This window comes from Periplaneta americana, chromosome 9 (genome assembly GCF_040183065.1).
Source record: "Periplaneta americana isolate PAMFEO1 chromosome 9, P.americana_PAMFEO1_priV1, whole genome shotgun sequence".
Lineage (NCBI taxonomy): Eukaryota > Metazoa > Arthropoda > Insecta > Blattodea > Blattidae > Periplaneta > Periplaneta americana.
In genome coordinates, this window is record NC_091125.1 from 94607647 (window position 1) to 94626585 (window position 18939).

The following is an 18939-nucleotide window of genomic DNA, read 5'->3' on the forward strand; positions in this document are numbered from 1 at the left end:
ATTCAGACTTTATTATTCTAAAATGAAGTATTCCCAAATTTTATGACATACGTAATATACTGGTAATGTAGAAGTGGAGATGATATATACACTAATTAAGCAAAAGAAATAGTAGTACTTCTTCGGCTCCCTTAGCAAGGCAATGTATCACATCGCCAGTGTCTTCCCTTACAACCTCACTATAACTCGTGTATGGCCCCACTCTTATTTCTTCTGACAAAATTTTGCGAAATATTTGGGGCTTATACACGAGTGTAATATGGTAATTGCATGAACAAATAAACATTTAAGTATGATGATGATAAATTATTCCACATTGCCAAACAGAAAGCAAAAGTCACAAAATCATAACTTAATTGTGGAAATAAAAATTGTTGAAAATCAGGATAAGTGAAAATTGTGACAGCTGCACATACTACTGATGTAATGCAAAAATATTATTGGAAACATGTTTGCAAAAATCACTTCTTTTCATAAAAAATTCTGATTTCTGGAGTAAAAGAACTGACTCTGAATTTTCGATCAGAAAATACAGGAAATTAACACTACAAAAGTGAGTCTGGCACTCATGCAAATGAATAACTACCTGGAGCTTCCCAAGAGAGTTCTCAAACTGCGCAGGTGTGTACACTCTTGATGTGCCTTGCTGCTGGTCATTCCTCTGATCCTTATGACTGTCCCTTCGCTCTCTATGGCCAAATGAATCATGCATTTCAATCTTCTTGTTATTCTTCTTTGGCTGCCTTGAAGAAAACACCTATAAATAAATAGCATGCATAAATTCCACTTCTAAGAAACAAAAGTTAAATGAAAAGATAATACGATTTTTAAAATCCTACGTGTAGGAACATATTATATTAGTGTCAATCTTGGTGACAGTGATGTAATCTGAATGTTACATTTTTACAACATTTTCTTTCCCTTCTTATTTCATGCTGACCATCCTCCACATCTGTTGTAACACTTTCAACATGAAGGCATTTGAATACATGCACTATTGTTGAGTACCAAACGACTTTAATTGGCTAAGACAAGATAAAATAAATAATGTACGACTTTTGAAGTTTTAAATATTAAAATGTATTCCTTATAAATAAATGTATGTCCTATGCCCTATTATGCAACGAAAAACAAGCTCCTTATACGTAACAATGACTAGCAATAAATGTAAAACCAAAACAACAGACCTACTGTAGAAATTTCTTACACTTATTCATTTTTCTTTCCTACATAATGAAGTGTAACAGCATTACAATGACATTACAGTCATTCTTTTGTACGACACACTCAAAACATTGCAACACATGGAGTACCATGTGTGGCCTTGTAAGTGTGGAATTTCCTTCTGACCATACAGCCCTTACAAGCACACAAAGCAAACTCTTTCGTTTAGACTCTATAACACGAATTACATACAGTAAAATCACTCTAATCTGGGCATGCATGGTTTAATAAAAAAACTGTCCAACCTAACAAGATATTGATTTTTTTGTAGAGTATTCAATGGAAAGGAAACAAAATTTAAGTAAATAACCTATTAAAAATGAAAAACAGAAGTTATATAGCCAACACTATTAGATGTTAAATTACTGAACAAAGAAATTTTCAAATGAAGCCATCCTTTCCTAAAAAAAAGTATGTTAAAAAATAATGTCCATTATTTCTCAATATATTCTCTGCTTGAGGTTCTGGCTGATAAGTAGATCTATTATCAGGCAGTACATCTCATTTGACGATATGTATCAGAGGAAGAACAATTGTTTGTATGCATCTGAAGTCTGACTAGTGCAATATGTATGTAGCTAGTTGGCGATGTATGCAATGGAGGGAGAAAGGAATTAGTCACCCTATCCCGTTATCTCCTGGCCCAGTTGCCTCATAAGTGGTGCCTTCTTGGTATCATTTGTGAGGTTCAGACCTGTTTTCAGAAGTTGACATACAACAACAACAACAACAACAACCTCTCAATATCACGTTATAGTTCAAATAAGGATCCCATAAGGATTGTGTAAGTTTTAGAATGTAGGCTTTCTCCTTTGTAGGCTTTGTGTAAGTTTATTTCTCAAACATGAATGTTATAATTATTTGAAATATGTTTATTTCAATCCCATTTAAAGCCTATTGTTGAGAGAGTGAATATGATTCCTTATTATATCATGTGCAACAGATATCTGTAAATTTGTAATCAGCTTCTGCACAGCTGCTTTGCACTATAGAGCTGGCAGTAATATTTCGTGAGCAAAAGTCGCTCTCTGCTGCTCCACAGAGCATTCAGTTGCCTGGCCTTGCTCTAACAAGTGTATTCTACTTATGAAGTCTGTACCTACTTACAATTTTGTAATAAGAGTAACTTAATTGGCTGCCATTCTTACTCGAATAATGATAGACTTATAACTAGTGTTTACCAATGCCTATATCAGTGTTGATACTCACTGTGTAGTAGTAGTCATCAATGTAAGGCTGACTTGTGTTGAGCTGCAGTAACTGAATATTAAGCAGCCACTGCTTCTCTCTGCTTGTCATGAGACCTGCATACTCGTCATAGTCTCCAGAACCATTCTGTTGTCGATAATTGCTATGATTGTTGTAGTGGGAATTATAGTTGCCTCGATGACCATGATGCTGGCCGAAATTTCCACTTGAAGCACGGTTATTAATAAAATGGGAACCCATCATCCTTTCAGGTCGCAATGAGAACTGACTGGCAACCCCCATTCGGTGCTGGTCCACTAATGAGCCCTGCAACATCAGTAAGTGCCTTCCATAATCACTACAGGAGCAAAAAATAACTCTGTTCTTCCTACAGATCTTTTGGATATGAAACAACAGTTGATATCAGACTCCCAAGGAGTCATCCTTGCAATAGGAATAGACATCCATAAAACCACTAAAACTGTGGCATGTTTTAAAATGCTGTTGAAACTTGAATGCAAAATAAAGGGAACAGACACCTATTCAGTGTGGAACGAATGGAAAATAAGTGGTAAATTATCATTAGTTACAAAGATTTTATGTCATGAATGAAGATAACACATACTTCCCAATGCATTTTACATTTTTCACAACAATGAAGTTCTTTTATCATGTTGTTTATAATATAACAGATGGTTTATCTAGCACTTGAAATGAAGTCATTTACCCTGCAAAGAAAGGAGACTTTTCATTTTGTAGATTGCACACAGTATGCATTGGCCTAGTGGAAAGCATGAAGGAGAATAACTTCGATGTGGACTCCTAATCACACACACACGCGCACACATACATTTCTGTAGCAAATAACCATTTTATCTTCTGTCACAATTTGGCTAAAAAAATTATTGAAGACAGAAAACTGTAGAAACAATAAAATTATTAAAGAAAGAAAACCGTAGAAAGAATGTTAGGTACTAATTGAGTGTGTAAAAAAAGCTCAGGGACTTATTCAATTCCTAATCTCCACAGCTTACTCATCCCTGAATCTTCACTCACAACTGACCTGAAAGCCAGGTCTGTAGCCCATATTATTGCGATGCGGATGGAGAGAACGCAGAATTCCATTCTCTGTTGCAAAACCCTGATGCCCCAATGTCTTTGTTCCGTCCCTGAGAGGCTGCTGGGACTGCATCATCAGGGTAGGTGGGATGAAACGCAGCAGATTGGGTGCAGATCCTACACAACAGATCACAAATGGTAATTATTTCACATAATAAACCTTACTTCCTCTAGTGGCACATACTATGTAACATATATAACTACATTTCACAATAAAAGATACAATAAATTTTGTCTTAATACTCTTGCATTAAACACTCAAGATAGTATTCAATAATAACACGAGTATTAAAATACATTCTTCCTCTGTTCCTCACTTACAAAGGTTTTTTTTTAATTTTTGCTTGGTTATTTAATGATGCTGTATCAATTACTAGATTATTTAGCGTCGATGGGATTGGTGATAGCAAAATGGTATTTGGCGAGATGAGGCCGAGGATTCGCCATAGTTTACATGACATTCACCCTATGGTTGGGAAATCCTACATTGGAAAAGTTCACAGACAAGTTACATTATATTAAGTTAGAGAAATAATGTAATATCGGCAAATTCATCTCGTCCGATTTTTGTGTATAGCTGTCATCCACAAGCTTATTTTTTGCTGCGGCTTCCGACATTTTTGGTGTAATATGTTACCAGATAGTTGTAATAACTGAGCACACAGAGCTGATACAGCAGCAATTTCAGTAGCTTCCATTGTGTACACGTCATAACAACTGAACACATCGCCTCGTCTCATGAATGTTGGCAAGAGTGTGGAGAGATACATTGTTCGCAGCAACGATGATTTGTGTTTGCCGAGTGTCTTGCACGAGAGTGTGGACAAAGCATCAAACTGCAGGTAATTAAACATATTAAATTACAAATCACTGTACCCTGCACTAAATGGAAAGTGATTCTTCAAATGTCGCAACTTAGAGTCCATTTGACTGGATAGATGAATGTTTTTTTCTCTGCATGTGCTTCTTGGGTAAACAATGTTTATTAAGCGTATCTTTCTATTTATACTCCAGACGAGATTTACTATGTTTGCACATCAGAATTGAACCCGATACAAGAAAGCCTTCTTGTTTAAATTCATTTGCTCCATCTACTAACGAAACTCTAGGTTTCCGCATTTTTATCACACTTGAACACACCTGCTACTATCAATGATGAAAACACAAAGAAGAAAGAAATTTTACTCCTTATCTCCACGGAGCCAGGAGCAGCAACTTACACACATTACTAATATACAGAGAGAATGTCAAAGAGGTCGGTAGCATGGGTTACAGGATCATATGGCATAGTTTCAATTTTGCAATGAATGAAATTCACTTCACCTTTTATTATTTATTCATTCGTCCTGCTAATTAATTTATAAATGGATTTATTAAAAAGATAAATACTTAAAAAGCAAAACTGGTGTTATTTCGCAAAATGAGGTAAATTTCGCGTTATTTCGCGATTTGAAAATGAATCTTACAATGACCATGTATAATAATGTATTAATGGATTTTTGATGAGAGCAATAGAAATCGTTTTTGTTTTATCGCGGATTGCGAAAAACAAACACCTCTGCCCATAACTCTCTATCTATGAACGCTTTTCTACAGGAGAGAGTTAAATGAGGGCATCTTCAGCAATGCAGTGTACAGACAGATTTCGACAACATACTACAGAGAGTCTCGTCTATGCACTGCATTGACATCAGTAGTAAGGAAATAACAGTTTCAAGATATTAAAGCTTGTTTCTAATTACAGCCAACTTACCTATTAGCCTATGATTCTGCTGCTGCAGTTGCCGAAGATCTGGGATTGCAATGGGAGGTGGATGAGGACCATGAATTCTTGATGGTAGCACAACCTGTCCGAATGCAGCACTTCCGGTAGATCCTCGCCCCAAACCTAAAACGGACTGCGGTGTAGGACCCGGAAGGTGGGAGGGAAAGTATGCACCACCCCGACCTATTGTGCCCACACCTGCTGAATTTTGAGTGTTTCTCATAACGACGACATCCTGAAAGCATCACAGCATCAATTCATCATATAAAATAGGAAGCTAAGTTTAGATGAAATTTATTACCTGCAATCTTACATTATTACGGCAGCTGGCCTTGGTGGTCTGCTGATTAGACTACTATATCTGCCGCTAGCTCAAGCTACAAAGATTCAATTCAGACCAAGTGCAACATATTTTTTGACGTCAATTACTTTTCAACTCTTGATAAGAGACATCACTACAATAACAAGAGCAGAGGATTTTGGTGGAAAAGGAGTGGGAAGATGTCAATTCAAAATCTCACTGGTTCATATCTTGTATAGTAGGATCGCTCTTTGGATCCCCAGTTAAAGACAGAGGCTACCGCACGCTGAGCGGTTGTCTTTTGAAGTAAGACGGTCCCCCCAACCTTTTCTGTCCACTCGGGGGATGGGGTAATCTCTGTTTCCGCTTTCTGAGGCAAACATAAATGTTGCCAATTCTCCCCTGAATGCTAACACTAACTGCAGTCTTTCTTAATATGTCCAAACAATTCACAAGTGTTTTCGTTCGTTGTTTGAAAGTCTTCTGTAATTTTATTATTATTATTATTATTATTATTATTATTGTTATTATTTCCTGGAGTATATTCTACATTACTTAGTTTTTTACAACCCCAAGATAGCAATGGTAGATGAACAGCAATTCTAAAGACATAATTAACTTTATTAGGACAATAATATAACCCTGCCCAACCCATACCCATCAAGGATATCAAATTAGCCATGCAGTAAGAAACATGCAGTGGAGGAGCTCGCAGCCTCATGTGGACACGAAGTGTTACGATTTCCTCCGTACCACTGTGTTCTAAATCCTTTGGGAATGTTAAATGTTATGTTTTATTTAACGACGCTCACAACTGCCGAAGTTATATCAGCGTCGCCGGTGTGCCGGAATTTTATCCCGCAGGAGTTCTTTTACATGCCAGTAAATCTACTAACATGAGCCTGTCGCATTTAAGCACACAAATGCCATCGACCTAGCCCGGGATCGAACCCGCAACCTCGGGCATAGAAGGTCAGCGCTATACCAACTGCGCCAACCAGGTCGACCTTTGGCATCAACTGAAGTCTTATGTTAGGAAAAACAATATTATCCCGACTTGAGTCTAGTGTGTTAACTTCTGCGTGTTGGAGCTGCAACAATCGGTCCTCATAATTGGTCCTCCTGTGTTCAACATGCAATTAAAACGGAAGGGAATTATATGAAGCACGACAGGGACAGTAACCAAGAGAGATTTGTGATTCCTTTAGGAGAGAGTGACGACGAATAGAGGTAAGAGAAGAAAAATGCCATATTTTATTACATAACATTTCAGATTTCGCTGCGAATTTAGACACGAAACACAAACTGACAATATTATTTCGGTGTTATTATTATTATTATTATTATTATTGATGTAGTCTAAGTATGAAATATATTAGTTTGAAGAAGTTAACCGTACAATGATTCTAAAACGGATCTTTATACACACAGTAACTCAAAATTAACTATTCATTAATTCGTGATTGATTGAATGAAAGTACAATTTGTTGTATAGAAATAAATATACGATTGTTTCATACCCACGTGGCGAAGTCAATGTAAAACGTGACAACTGCGTGCCTAGAAATTTCCGCACGCGTCCCTTAATGACCGGGGTGGACCGTGTGGCTAAGTTCTTCTAGCAACAAAAGAGACCGACCGGGGATCCTTTGAAAAATCCTACTATACAATAAGGTTAAAAAAGAATGGACCGGCAACAAATGTCTAAGTTCCAGAAACAGGCCATGTGCATGCCCGTCTCCTTGAAGCTCCAGTTCACAAGATGACACAATTAAACCATTATAATTTGTTATAAATTATGTTATGAAACAAAACGAGGGGTTGATTCTAGCTGCATCAGAGCCTCTGAAGTGTGAAATAGCAATAAAATTAATAAATACTAAATCTATAGAAATGGGGTATAAAATTTATCAAAATGAAGATGAACGAGAAAGCTAGTAATACGCTGGATTAAAGTATGAGCCACTGTAGCGTAGGTGGCTTAAGCATGGGTCTAAACCAGATAGTGTCGGTTGCAGTAGATTCGAATCTCCATTGGTCTTAATTTTTTACATTACAAATTTACCACAGTAAGTTTTTATAAACACTATTAAACAAGTACCAAGTGGCGACATCGTCTGGAAGTCGACTGAATGTTTAGTAAATAGCACAACCCCTCCCCCAGGCAACACTCCTGTCTCTTAATAAAACAGTCTGCATTTATATCTGATTTATAGCTTTTAAAAATATGTTTAACTACAACATTAAATCATGTTACCATTGTAAAAATAGAATTTAGTTCTATTTGTTTCAATATTGGCAATACTGATGTGACACTGTTTACCATTCTTCAGTTCATATTGGAGTTTAGCTTTCTGTATTTTTTATTTACCTATATTCTTCACAGGGAGCATTTCTGCCCGAGAATGGTATCCAGAAGGAACACTTGTATTCCAGCAGAACAACCATCCAGTGGTACACATCACCAATCGCATTCAAAGACGGTTTATGAGGAGGCCTGAGGTCAAGCTGCTCAAATGGCCTCCAAATTCACTTGATATGAATCCGATTGAAAATGTGTGGGCTAGATTGAAAAGGATCCTATGCTCTACGAACAGCAGACGAATTGTGGGACAGAGTACTAGATGCGTGGGAGGAGGTGGCCACGGATGTAGACCTATTCCACAATCTTGTTGACTCCATGTCGCAAAATGAGGATAGTAGTTGATGCAGGTGGTTTGTGGACGAAATACTAGTCCCTACCATAGGCCTTTTCTTTTTGTTTATATATGTTTTTATTGTATAATTATTGTTTATTTATATTTTATGTGCTTCTGATTTTTGTGGAAGCAGATAAACTATTAATTTTGTACACAGGCCAGGTCGTGCCTAATAATAAGCCCACGAATGATGGGGTGTAATATTTTGCAAGACCTGTATAACCAAGTTTATTAACAAGTTCCACTAACACTTGTCATTAAAAATATAAAATAATACAATTAAAAAATCAACCTTACCAGGAAGCGAAATAACAACTTCTGACTCTGAAAACAGAAAATTTACCCCTATGCTACACCACCTCGTAGCATTTGCTGCATTGTAGACGGATCACTATCATGGAATCAACCAGAACAAACATCATAGCATTGCCTTCGAACACAATGAATTTACTCGTGTGAACCTGACTTACAAACTCCACATTTAAACTATCAAGTGTCGGCCCATTCTTTTTTAACCCAATTGTACATGTAACATTACTTACCAATGTATATGTAAGAGAAGTACAAATTAAGAATGGGTATCAAATAAGCAAAGGATTTTACCTGAGATAAAGGAAATGCTTACTGATCTTGAACTATACCATGTTGCAATACTAAATTTTAGGTCATTAACATCCAGGACCTACTGATTAATTATTCGTACAATTGGAAGTTAGCCATCATAGTATTCTGCACTTAAGTCTACAAAGAAATGAAACAAAGCTGATCATGCATCAGTTGAATGATGGAGGTTCCTTTTATATGCATTATATCCTTAATGTAATAGGGACTCAGCTTTACTTCTCTCCTGGAGAAAATTCACATAGTCGTGAACCATACATATATGAACTTTTAATACCCACCTGATGTGCAAATGGATTTGGTTGAGGCTGTCCTCGGCCCAAGCCCAAGGGGATGACAGAGTAATTAGAGGCTGTGGAAGTGGCGAGATCCCGCTCTACATCTTCCAGGTGTAATGCAAGTGATGGCTTGCTTATGCCAGGAGGGGGTGCAATAGGGGCTGTGGTGCGCTGTAAAATTAGATCGCGTTCCACTTCCTCCACTGTGCAAACATTCTACAACATTATGAAATGAAAAAATTAATACATCATTGAATTTGTGAAAAAATAAGTGAATGAACAAAGGAACATAAAGACAGTGGAAGAGAAAGGAAGGAAAGAGAGGGAAAGACAAAAATTACATCTAATAGTATTAACTCTTCTCACCTTTCCACCGGCTAGCACAGGTTGAGTAGATTTTTGTTGGATATCAGTCTTGGCAATCCCCCATACTGAGTACCCAGATGGAGCTGAACTGCTGTAACTTGGAGATTCAATCAGGTCAACTCCAGTACTTGTAGAAGGAAAATGTCTTGAAGTCTGAAACATGTATGTTAAAGCTACGATATAGTTAATACAATAACATACCCACCTCCTTGTCAATATAGTGCCATTGGCACCACTATTATCATTACCAGCACCCACGCCTTTTATAAAAATTAAGATGTTGGTGTGTTACCATTACTAAGTTCATGTAGCATACAAGCTACAATTTAATCGATGTAAACTTACTCCGTGAACTAGTTCTAAATTGAAGTGTGTTTGTCCAGTGTAAATGAGATATGTGTTCTGCATCTACATGGTGTGTTCTAATACAGATTTTTATTTTTCCCTAAAAGTAGTGCCTCTTTATCATACTGTTAAATACTGTCATAAAAAATACTGTCTTCAGTTGAAGCAGCATAGAAGAACTATGTATAAAGTATGGTGAAGGTTCGTAATACAAGGAAGTAAAGTATTTTCTCAAGGAAGTATTGATATCTACCAGAAATATACGAAATTACTAGATGGTTATCTGTTTCATACGCTTCTTCAACTAGGTGTCTTCACACCATTTTTTGCTAATAAGGTTTCTTTCAGAAGCCCCTACTAGGTCTTTTTCTGTCTGCATAAGAAATTACTCATTCTTTGCTGAAGTGAGTTATTGTCTTTGTCCGAATGTAACATTCAATGTTATTTGATATTTTTATAATGAAATTATAAATTTCTATTAAATTTCAGGTAAGACAAACGCAAAAAAAAGTTGCAGGTTGTGTGCCTAATATGGTAAGAAACATTGCTCTGAATATTTAACTACATTATCAGTATTGATTTATGACTTCAAGAAATAAACAAGTATCAAACACGAAACACTGGACTTACTGTTACTATATACCATAGAGAGAACAGTCTAAAAAAAAAATAAAAAAGAGCAAGTTTGCAATGGCAGAAAAAGCTTTCCATGGATTTCTTGCACTATATCTGTACCCGTGTAATATAAATATTTTATATCCACCTGATTAGTTTCAATCTATGTAGCTAGAGGATACTTATAAAAAAAAAATTCATTTAATTATGCTTAAAAACTATGTAAGTCTGACATTTTTTGTCTTTACATGATCAGTAAAGTTGGGAAAATGGTCAACAAGCCACTGGTGTAGCTCAGTCAGCTAAGATGCTTGCCTTCTGATTTGGAGTTGTGCTTGGGCACCAGTTCGATTCCCGCCTGGGCTGAATACCTGGTTGCCCCCCCCCCCCCGAGGTTTTCCTCAACCGTAAAATAAACGTCAGGTAAACTTTGGTGAATCCTCGGCCTCAGCTCGCCAAATACCATTTCACTATCACCAATCCTATCGACATTAAACAACCTAGTGGTTAATAGTGTCGATAAATTATACTAACTAAAAAAAAATGGACATAATGATACACATTACCATAATGTATTACAAAATAATTTTATCAAACAAAGAATAGGTATCCATCCATTACACTGTAAATTGTTTATTATTGATTCGTGTTATGTTATGAGTATTTTAAAATGAGTGCTGTCATCAAGTATGCTGCCAGCTGTGAACTGCACGTGAGATTTATGGACCACTCGAGAAAGTGTAAGAAAGTGACGCAGGATGTCTGAAAATGGTCGCACAAAGTGCGACCTGATCTGCCTTCTGTTGTGACAGATGAATTTGTGGAGGAGGTGGATGGAGATGTACTTTGTTTCCCAAAAGTTTCGCCTAGCATTCTGTACGAAATTCTGACAAACAGTCTAGCATATCCCAAATATTGTGCTCAGATGACAACAAGATAAGAATGGTCTTAGACTCTCTTTCCAGTAGTGATGTCATAATGAGAGAGAATAATTCCTTGATCATGGTGTCATCAGAGATGAAACTTGAGTTTCTTATACTGTATAATGTCGATCAAGATACAGTTTACACAGTGACAGCACACTCATTCAATGAAGAAACCAAATATTAAGCACTCACAGCCAAGAAGATGATGGGCAGGACCATAGCCATACAAAAAGCACTATATTTTACGCTGACTTACAATTATGTTTTGATGCATGACAACATGTGTCACATATCAAAGCTCAAACTCAAGAACTGCTTGAACATTTCAATTGGGAAATTATCAGTCACCATGTAGATCCAGTCTTCTTCCAAGCAAGTATCAGTTTTTCACACACATGAAAGAGTGGTTGGGTACATAGTATTAAGATAACGAGGATATGAAAAATGACATACGAGGTGGCTGAATTCACACATAACTACAGTAATTTCTTAGAACATGATAAATAATTCAATTCGGGTGGTGACTACATGAAAAAATAATTTAAGTAAATGTATTTTGTCTAATAAAACTGATTTTCCATGTTTCTTGTATTCTATGTCACTCACAGGATGTTACTTCCCAAACAGCCATCATATTAACAAAATTCAAATAGAATTAAATGACTGTGATTAATATTTTAAAGAATCACTACAAACAAAGTCATAAAGGTTAAGTTGACTTACAATAGTATTCGTTTTTGTATTCTCCCCATTCTCCGAGATGGGGTCATCAAAGTCGTCGAGCACCAGCTGTGAAATACTGGCCTCCAGTTCCAGATCCGCATGGTCATCAGACTCAATGTGGTTGTCATTGTTGTAACTGTTACGACGGAGACGTGACTGCTCAGCAATCTCAGCTAATTTCTCGTGGTCTTCCTCCCAGTCACCTTCTGTTTCAAAACACACACAAATCACAATTAATATAATTTTAATCCAAAAGAAACCGCTACCACTGACTGGGTCCAAGAATCAAAGATCTGACGGAAAATATAGTTACCATTATGCTTTCCTACTCCTGTTGCTACCTACATTCTCTGAACATGAAAACAGCAGAGAGATTCAAAATATATTGTAGCAGCTTCCTTTAACATGTCTTTGTAAATAGCTGAAACATTATTAAGTTAATTTGCAGGTATGAAGCTAAAAGCAATTTCCATATAACAATGTAACATACCAACGGCTTCTGTGCCAAAGGTTTCGTCATTCAGTGCATCATATTCCTCCTCTTCTTCATCCAGACCCTGGCCTGGTTCATCATGCAGTTCATCCTCCAAAGAACCCTATAAACAACAAATGATTCATCAATTCTGGAACATTTGAAGAACAAAGTTCTGTTCTTTCTAAGTATCTATTTATATGGAAGAACAAGAATACAATTTAATTATATTAGCATACTCCATTATATTTTAGACATTCTTAAAGGTTTTGTCATCATAACCATACTCGTTGCAGTCACTGTCACTGCTCCCACTGCCACAGCCGCTATTACAACTACCACATGCTCATCATAATCATAGTTAGTTCACGTAAATAGACATTGAAAATGTTTATCTATATACAAAAATAATATATAGAATGATCAGGACCGACTACAGAAAATTATGAGATGAAAATTTATATCAAAATAAACAAAATTAAGACAGCAATTAATACTTGTATCTCCACATTTGAAAAATGTTAACATTGTAACACTCTTTCCATTTCGATTAAATCTTATCTTTCGTTGTGTAGTTTTCACTCATGGTTAGGCAATTACACACCGACAACAAGCTTCCATGTGTCTAGCTTCACGATTTACAAACCCAAACTGTTTATACTTTTTCCATTGTAGGTAATTTGCAAAACAATCACCAATAAAAACCAGTGGCTACCAGCTTCTACTGCTTAGGCATGGAACTATACAGTTTAAAAGAATATTGTGACATGTATTCTGGCTTGGAGGCATATCTCAATAACGTCAATATTGCCGTTTGGGAAAAGATACACTATTGGCAATATACTTTGTGTATTTTGAGAGCTGGGCAACCAGATGAGGAGAACAGGTCACGTATTCTCAGCCCATTCTGCCAGTGAAGGTGGACCACCAATTTTACGTACACCACAGCTCAAGAAGAATGTCCTACACATCATCAAAGAGGATCCGTTACTAAGTTCAAGTGTTATTTCATGTCAGTTGGAGGTGTATCACAGCCTAGTTTGAGTATTCTTTTCCAGGACAATTTGTACCTCTATCGGTACCATCCTGTGCACAACATTTTGCCCACAGATAGCCCTAAAAACTTGGACTATTGTTGATGGTTAATGACATTATGTACGAGGGTTGTTTAAAAAGTTCTCGGAATCACCAACAGAGGTCACTGCTAGCACAACCTGGTTCTCGTGTAATGATTAGTCATCCTTCACGAGTAAACACATGGCGCATCATTTGTCAGTTTGCTCTATGCAAAAAAATTGTGTGACGATTCTTGAATTCTTGAAGCATGACCGAAACCAGTTTTTTTTTGTGTCAGGGATACTCAAAATGTTTATTTCTGCAAAATCTTCAATCATTTTTTGGTCAGTATCACCATACTTTTTCCAAAGACAAAGTAAAAATGTACTTATTTTAATTTTTGTTTCTTCTTTAAAATAAGACAATTAATATTATGATATTATACAGAATGACTCAAACCTAAGAGACTGGCACTCCTGCAGACTCTGGGCACTATAGTCTGGCAAGCAGATTGACAACTCTCAAAGATAATGTTCTTGCTGTCTCAGAGCACTGCAGTTTGGCAAGTGATCTTTCACTTAACTAGTGAATTACTTATTTAAGTAAATGGAAAGAATCTTACCTGAATTTCAGAGCAGTTGTTCAAAATGTACTCCATTACATTCTATACACATGGTGCAATGACATATGAAGTTCTGGGATGCTTGCTGGAGCTCATCCTCACTAATATTGCATATTAGCCATGTACAATTTTTCTTCTTATTGAGAACAGAATCTGTGTCTCGTCAATTATTAAATAATTTAACAACACAATGTTTCGATGGTTATGTAGTCCCTGGAAAGCACCACCAAAACGTCTATAAATAAAACTTGTAGGCCTACTATTCTTCAGAAGATTCGTTTCAACAAGGGGAATGCATTGCTGTGTTGTGCATCTAACCATGTTTAAAAAAACGTATTTTTCAGTAGAGTTCAGGCACGTAACTGAGATTGACACTGTAAAGTGCGAGCATGGTGCAATAGCTGACAAGAAAAATCCACACATTTTGTCCTGGACTGACCTTAAAGCAAACTAAGTTGGCAGCATTCTTACCGAGCTGTGAGATTACTGTGTAGTAAGTAGTATGCTGAGTTTTCTTGACCTCATGTATACATTATTCCACAACTTCATACATCACTGCACCATTTTTGGTTAGTTAGTGGGGTTTAAAAAGGGCGCATCAGCTACTATGGATGTTTGCGTCCTTAGCGCACCATCTGTATCTTAAAAAGTAATGAAGTGCATTTTCAGCAACTGCTCCGAAATTTAACAAAGATTCTCTCCATTTCCATAAATAAATAATTATTCACTACGCGAAAGATCATGTGATGACGTCAGCTGTTATCATGTTTGCAGTTGTAGTAACACTGATTTATAATGCTAAGTTATTTTCTAGGATGGATATTAGTGAGTGTGTGCATTAGTCAAAGGTTAGAGCTTGAAGGTTAGGGGTTAATTAAGGGTGTATATTCGTATGTGCAAATAGATCGATAGTGGAATAGTGGGATACGTTGTTATTATTGAGTGGTTTTGGATTTACTGCAGGAAAATGAAGATGTTAAGTTTTCAGTATGTGAGAGTTTTAGAGGGTTTCATGCCAAGGTTATTATTTAAAATTGTCTGTTTTGCGATGATTTTCGTGGTTTCTACAGTAGAGGATTTTGGTATTGTGTTTTATGCAGTGGAAAGGAATGTCTTTCTTCATATGATATGACGTAATACATGACGTAGTATATGACGTGTCAGAGTTTTACGATTTTTTTTTTTTTTTTAATTTTGCTAATACTTGTAACATAAAATACAGATAAAATTTTAGCTCACCCCTGAAAGAGTAGAACTTGTGCTGAGGGGCGAATTCCTGATTTTAAATTAAAGAGTATATAATAAAATTTGTTTTAATAAATTTTAACACTTTTTAACGTGTCGACTAAACGATTTTAAGTTTTTAAACAAAGTGTTAACATGAACTAGAATCAATGAATTTGTTTCTTGTCTATTACATAATAAAAATATATCAATTTAATTGGGTTCATCTTTTATATAAGTTTCAAGCGTCTGATTCGTGTTCATATAGACTAATGGTTAAGGCTGTGAAACACAGAAGTAAAGGGTGGTGGTTCGAGTCTCGCCACGAGTCTCGCCACCAGCAAGGTAAGTGAAGTTGTATTAATGAAAATGTATGTAATGTAATATAAAATTCGACAGTAGAAATAAAGTAGCCTAGGGGGTTGCAGAGAATGGAAGAATGAGAGTGTAAAAGAGTGTATAGTATCTGTGTGTTTTCTTCTTTGCTTCATTTCGCCGCTGCCCTGTATGGAAGTGCGCCTGTTCCTAAGGTAGTGTCATGGCAGATTTTCCTTTCCGAAATCACCAAATTCTCAGCACTAGTTTCTCCACTTGACGGATTGTAGTGCTGTGCTTGCCAGATGTAGTGCCAAGAGACAGGAGGATTATTCAAATTATTCAGGAGGATTTGGGTTTGATTCTCTCTGTATAAAATAGCATTATAAAACAAGATGTAAAATGGCACAATATTCTAAAATATTTATTTTTAGGAATTAAACAAAAAAAAGCTTCATATACATTCAAGACTTCACCAATATTAAAAGGTTTTGGTAAACCAATCAGAATATGCTGTATTTTAGGATAGACCTATCATGTAAAAAATAAAATTAGTTGTGAAGAGAAGAGGAGATGAAGTTATGCAAAAATAAAGGCAATGGAAACTAACCTTCAATGGAAAATTTAATGAATGGGACATTTTTTTTCCTTCCTTACCAAGCCTAAACTGATCTAGGTTATGTCGTTTACTTTTGTTTAATTTAATTTCAATTAGATTTGCTCAAGAAGGGAGGGTCACATTTCCTTGGAAATTACATTTAAATTAACACCTCTTATTAAGTGGAATAGGATGAATCACACTTGTTCCATGCATTCAGGTTATACCTTATTTTATTTCATGGAGTGCAGTTTCATAGAAAAGACTTTGCCGACAGACCTTCAACTGCCCCCTACTAATTGGCTGTCATAAATAAATGTCTCCCTTACTGTGACGGAAATCTTGTCTTCTCCTGTCAGTAACCAATCACAACCTTCGTTCAGAAGAATTGACAGGTTGCCGTCAAATCCACGTGGAGGCAGAGTCGTCGCATCTTTTCCGAATTCCAAGAATCCCGTCAGTTTCACTGCATAATTTCGAAGGTCACCAGGATTGTGGCAAATGTGCAATGTTGGGACGAGGGGACAGGATGGAATTGTCAGAGTTGTTTGTGTAGGAAGTCATAAATCTGTAAGTGGGTGTTCAAAGGAGCCACCGAACTGCACTCCTTGAAATAAAATAAGGTATACATGTTTTTGAAACATGACAAATCATCGAAGCTGAGTGTAATCCAGCTCTGGAAACATAAATAGACCTAAGTTTACTGAACAACATTTAGTTTCCCACATTCAATAGAGACCTATTTATTTATTTAAGTAACTTATTGCGCAAAAATAGAGTAATATTTTCTGGAATAAATGATCAGTACAGTAACGCCATTGGAAGGCCTATTGTTTTTTGGTCCAGGGGAAATACTCGTCTTTTACGAAAATGTTTTAGGCGAATGTTTTCACTGGCCCAAAAATATAATACCGGTACAAATGAAGTCAAAATTAGTATTTGACCATGGATTAAATTTGTAGTAAAACGATTTAAGTTAAGTGCTATGAAATGGCGGTATTGTGCTTATCACTTACCATTTTAAGCAACTATTTTTTTCTCCATCGTCCAAAACAACCACAAGTTTTCGTAACAAACTTCGAACTGCAACTAAAATGCAATACGGTATTCAGAAAAAAACAGTTTCTTAAATTAAAGCATGCGCTATATTTCACGACTAATTACAAAACTCAAACTCAATCAGAAGAAACATTTTACACTTTGTATTACAGTAAGTAGCCTATATGGTGTTACACTTGGCTTAACCCTGTTGACCTTACATCTTCTGGATTACTACTTCACGAAAATACAATACCTCACACAACATCAGCATAAAAAGCAGATATCTAGGCCTAATGAGTGACTACAAACAAATCATGCAAAACTAGTGTTAACCAAGGGAAACACTAACATAAGTCATAACTAACACCGATATAACAAAAATCAGACGTAACAAACGAATCAATACGTGCATATTGCCAGCGTATAACAAAGATACTACCGGTAGGCCTATTACGCAAAAATTTGCTCTGATAATTACTATTAGCTTACATGATATAGGTCTATAGATTAAATAATTAAAAATGTAATAGCTTTTTCTACACAGTACCTTAAGTGCGCTCGTTTATTTACCTACCACCAATTTATCTAGTATTGAAATAAAGAGGAATATCTGTGTAGCTATCGCAGACATTAATGTGAACATGCAGACAGCATCCTAATATTAATAAATTTTGTTGCCCAACATATAGGCTACATAGTGTACATATAGTATGAGTAAAAACACAGACACATAATCACTTTTCTTTAAATTTTACGAACGTTACAAAACAACAAAAGCTAACTCTTGAAATAGGCCTAGTCCAACAGATGTAAACATAGCAAGAACTTCGAAAGATGGCTATGCTTTGTACACAAAAGACTCGCCAATACTTATATAATGCTCATTTTATATAGAGTACTTGACCATAAAACAACTCTAATTTCGCTTCAAGCAAGACCTTTACGAACAATGTAATGATAAAAGTGCAAAATTTATGGAGGTTAAGTTGTTCCAGATCGAAGAAACAGTCTTGTAGTGTTTATTTACATTTACTTCTCTTCAAAGAAAATTACTATTGTTTGTCCAGTTACACACTCGACTCCTTTGAATACACAACTAATCATGTTTACTTACGAATATTATTAACATAATATATAAATAAAGAAAGCTTCAAAACAAAACCATTGTTCTCATTTACATGCTTCAGTTTGGATTGCATCGGACATAAATTTACGCAATAGTACAACATAAAAATATTATTAACATAATAAATAAATGTTGTACTAACTGTTAATGATGTATTGAATCCAAAGAATGTATCTGCCATTTGTCTATTATTTCACAAAATGTCATGTCTCCTTACGTCAACAGAAATAAATCAGCTGTCATGGCGGATTTTATACTTGTAAGTACTCGAAAGTCTCACTAGATGTCATATAATTATGCGACATGGGAAGTCAA

The 18939-nt window shown here is 36.0% G+C and overlaps 1 protein-coding gene across 3 annotated transcripts in view; it reads right to left on the minus strand.

Moving 5' to 3' along the window:
- Positions 1-18939, minus strand: part of Patr-1 (Protein associated with topo II related - 1) — a 36638-nt gene that overhangs the window by 12623 nt on the left and 5076 nt on the right. The window contains exons 1-10 of one of the 3 annotated variants that reach the window (XM_069835363.1): positions 18767-18892; positions 14321-14533; positions 12661-12766; positions 12171-12376; positions 9562-9714; positions 9199-9411; positions 5285-5531; positions 3476-3648; positions 2434-2739; positions 587-757 (exon numbers count right to left, since the gene is read on the minus strand). In XM_069835363.1, the coding sequence (XP_069691464.1) occupies positions 587-757; positions 2434-2739; positions 3476-3648; positions 5285-5531; positions 9199-9411; positions 9562-9714; positions 12171-12376; positions 12661-12766; positions 14321-14356 (1611 nt within the window). In that variant the 5' untranslated portion in view covers positions 14357-14533; positions 18767-18892. Of the gene's footprint in view, positions 1-586; positions 758-2433; positions 2740-3475; positions 3649-5284; positions 5532-9198; positions 9412-9561; positions 9715-12170; positions 12377-12660; positions 12767-14320; positions 14534-18766; positions 18896-18939 lie in introns of those variants that run through there. The other 2 variants (XM_069835362.1, XM_069835364.1) reach the window with 2 other exon arrangements.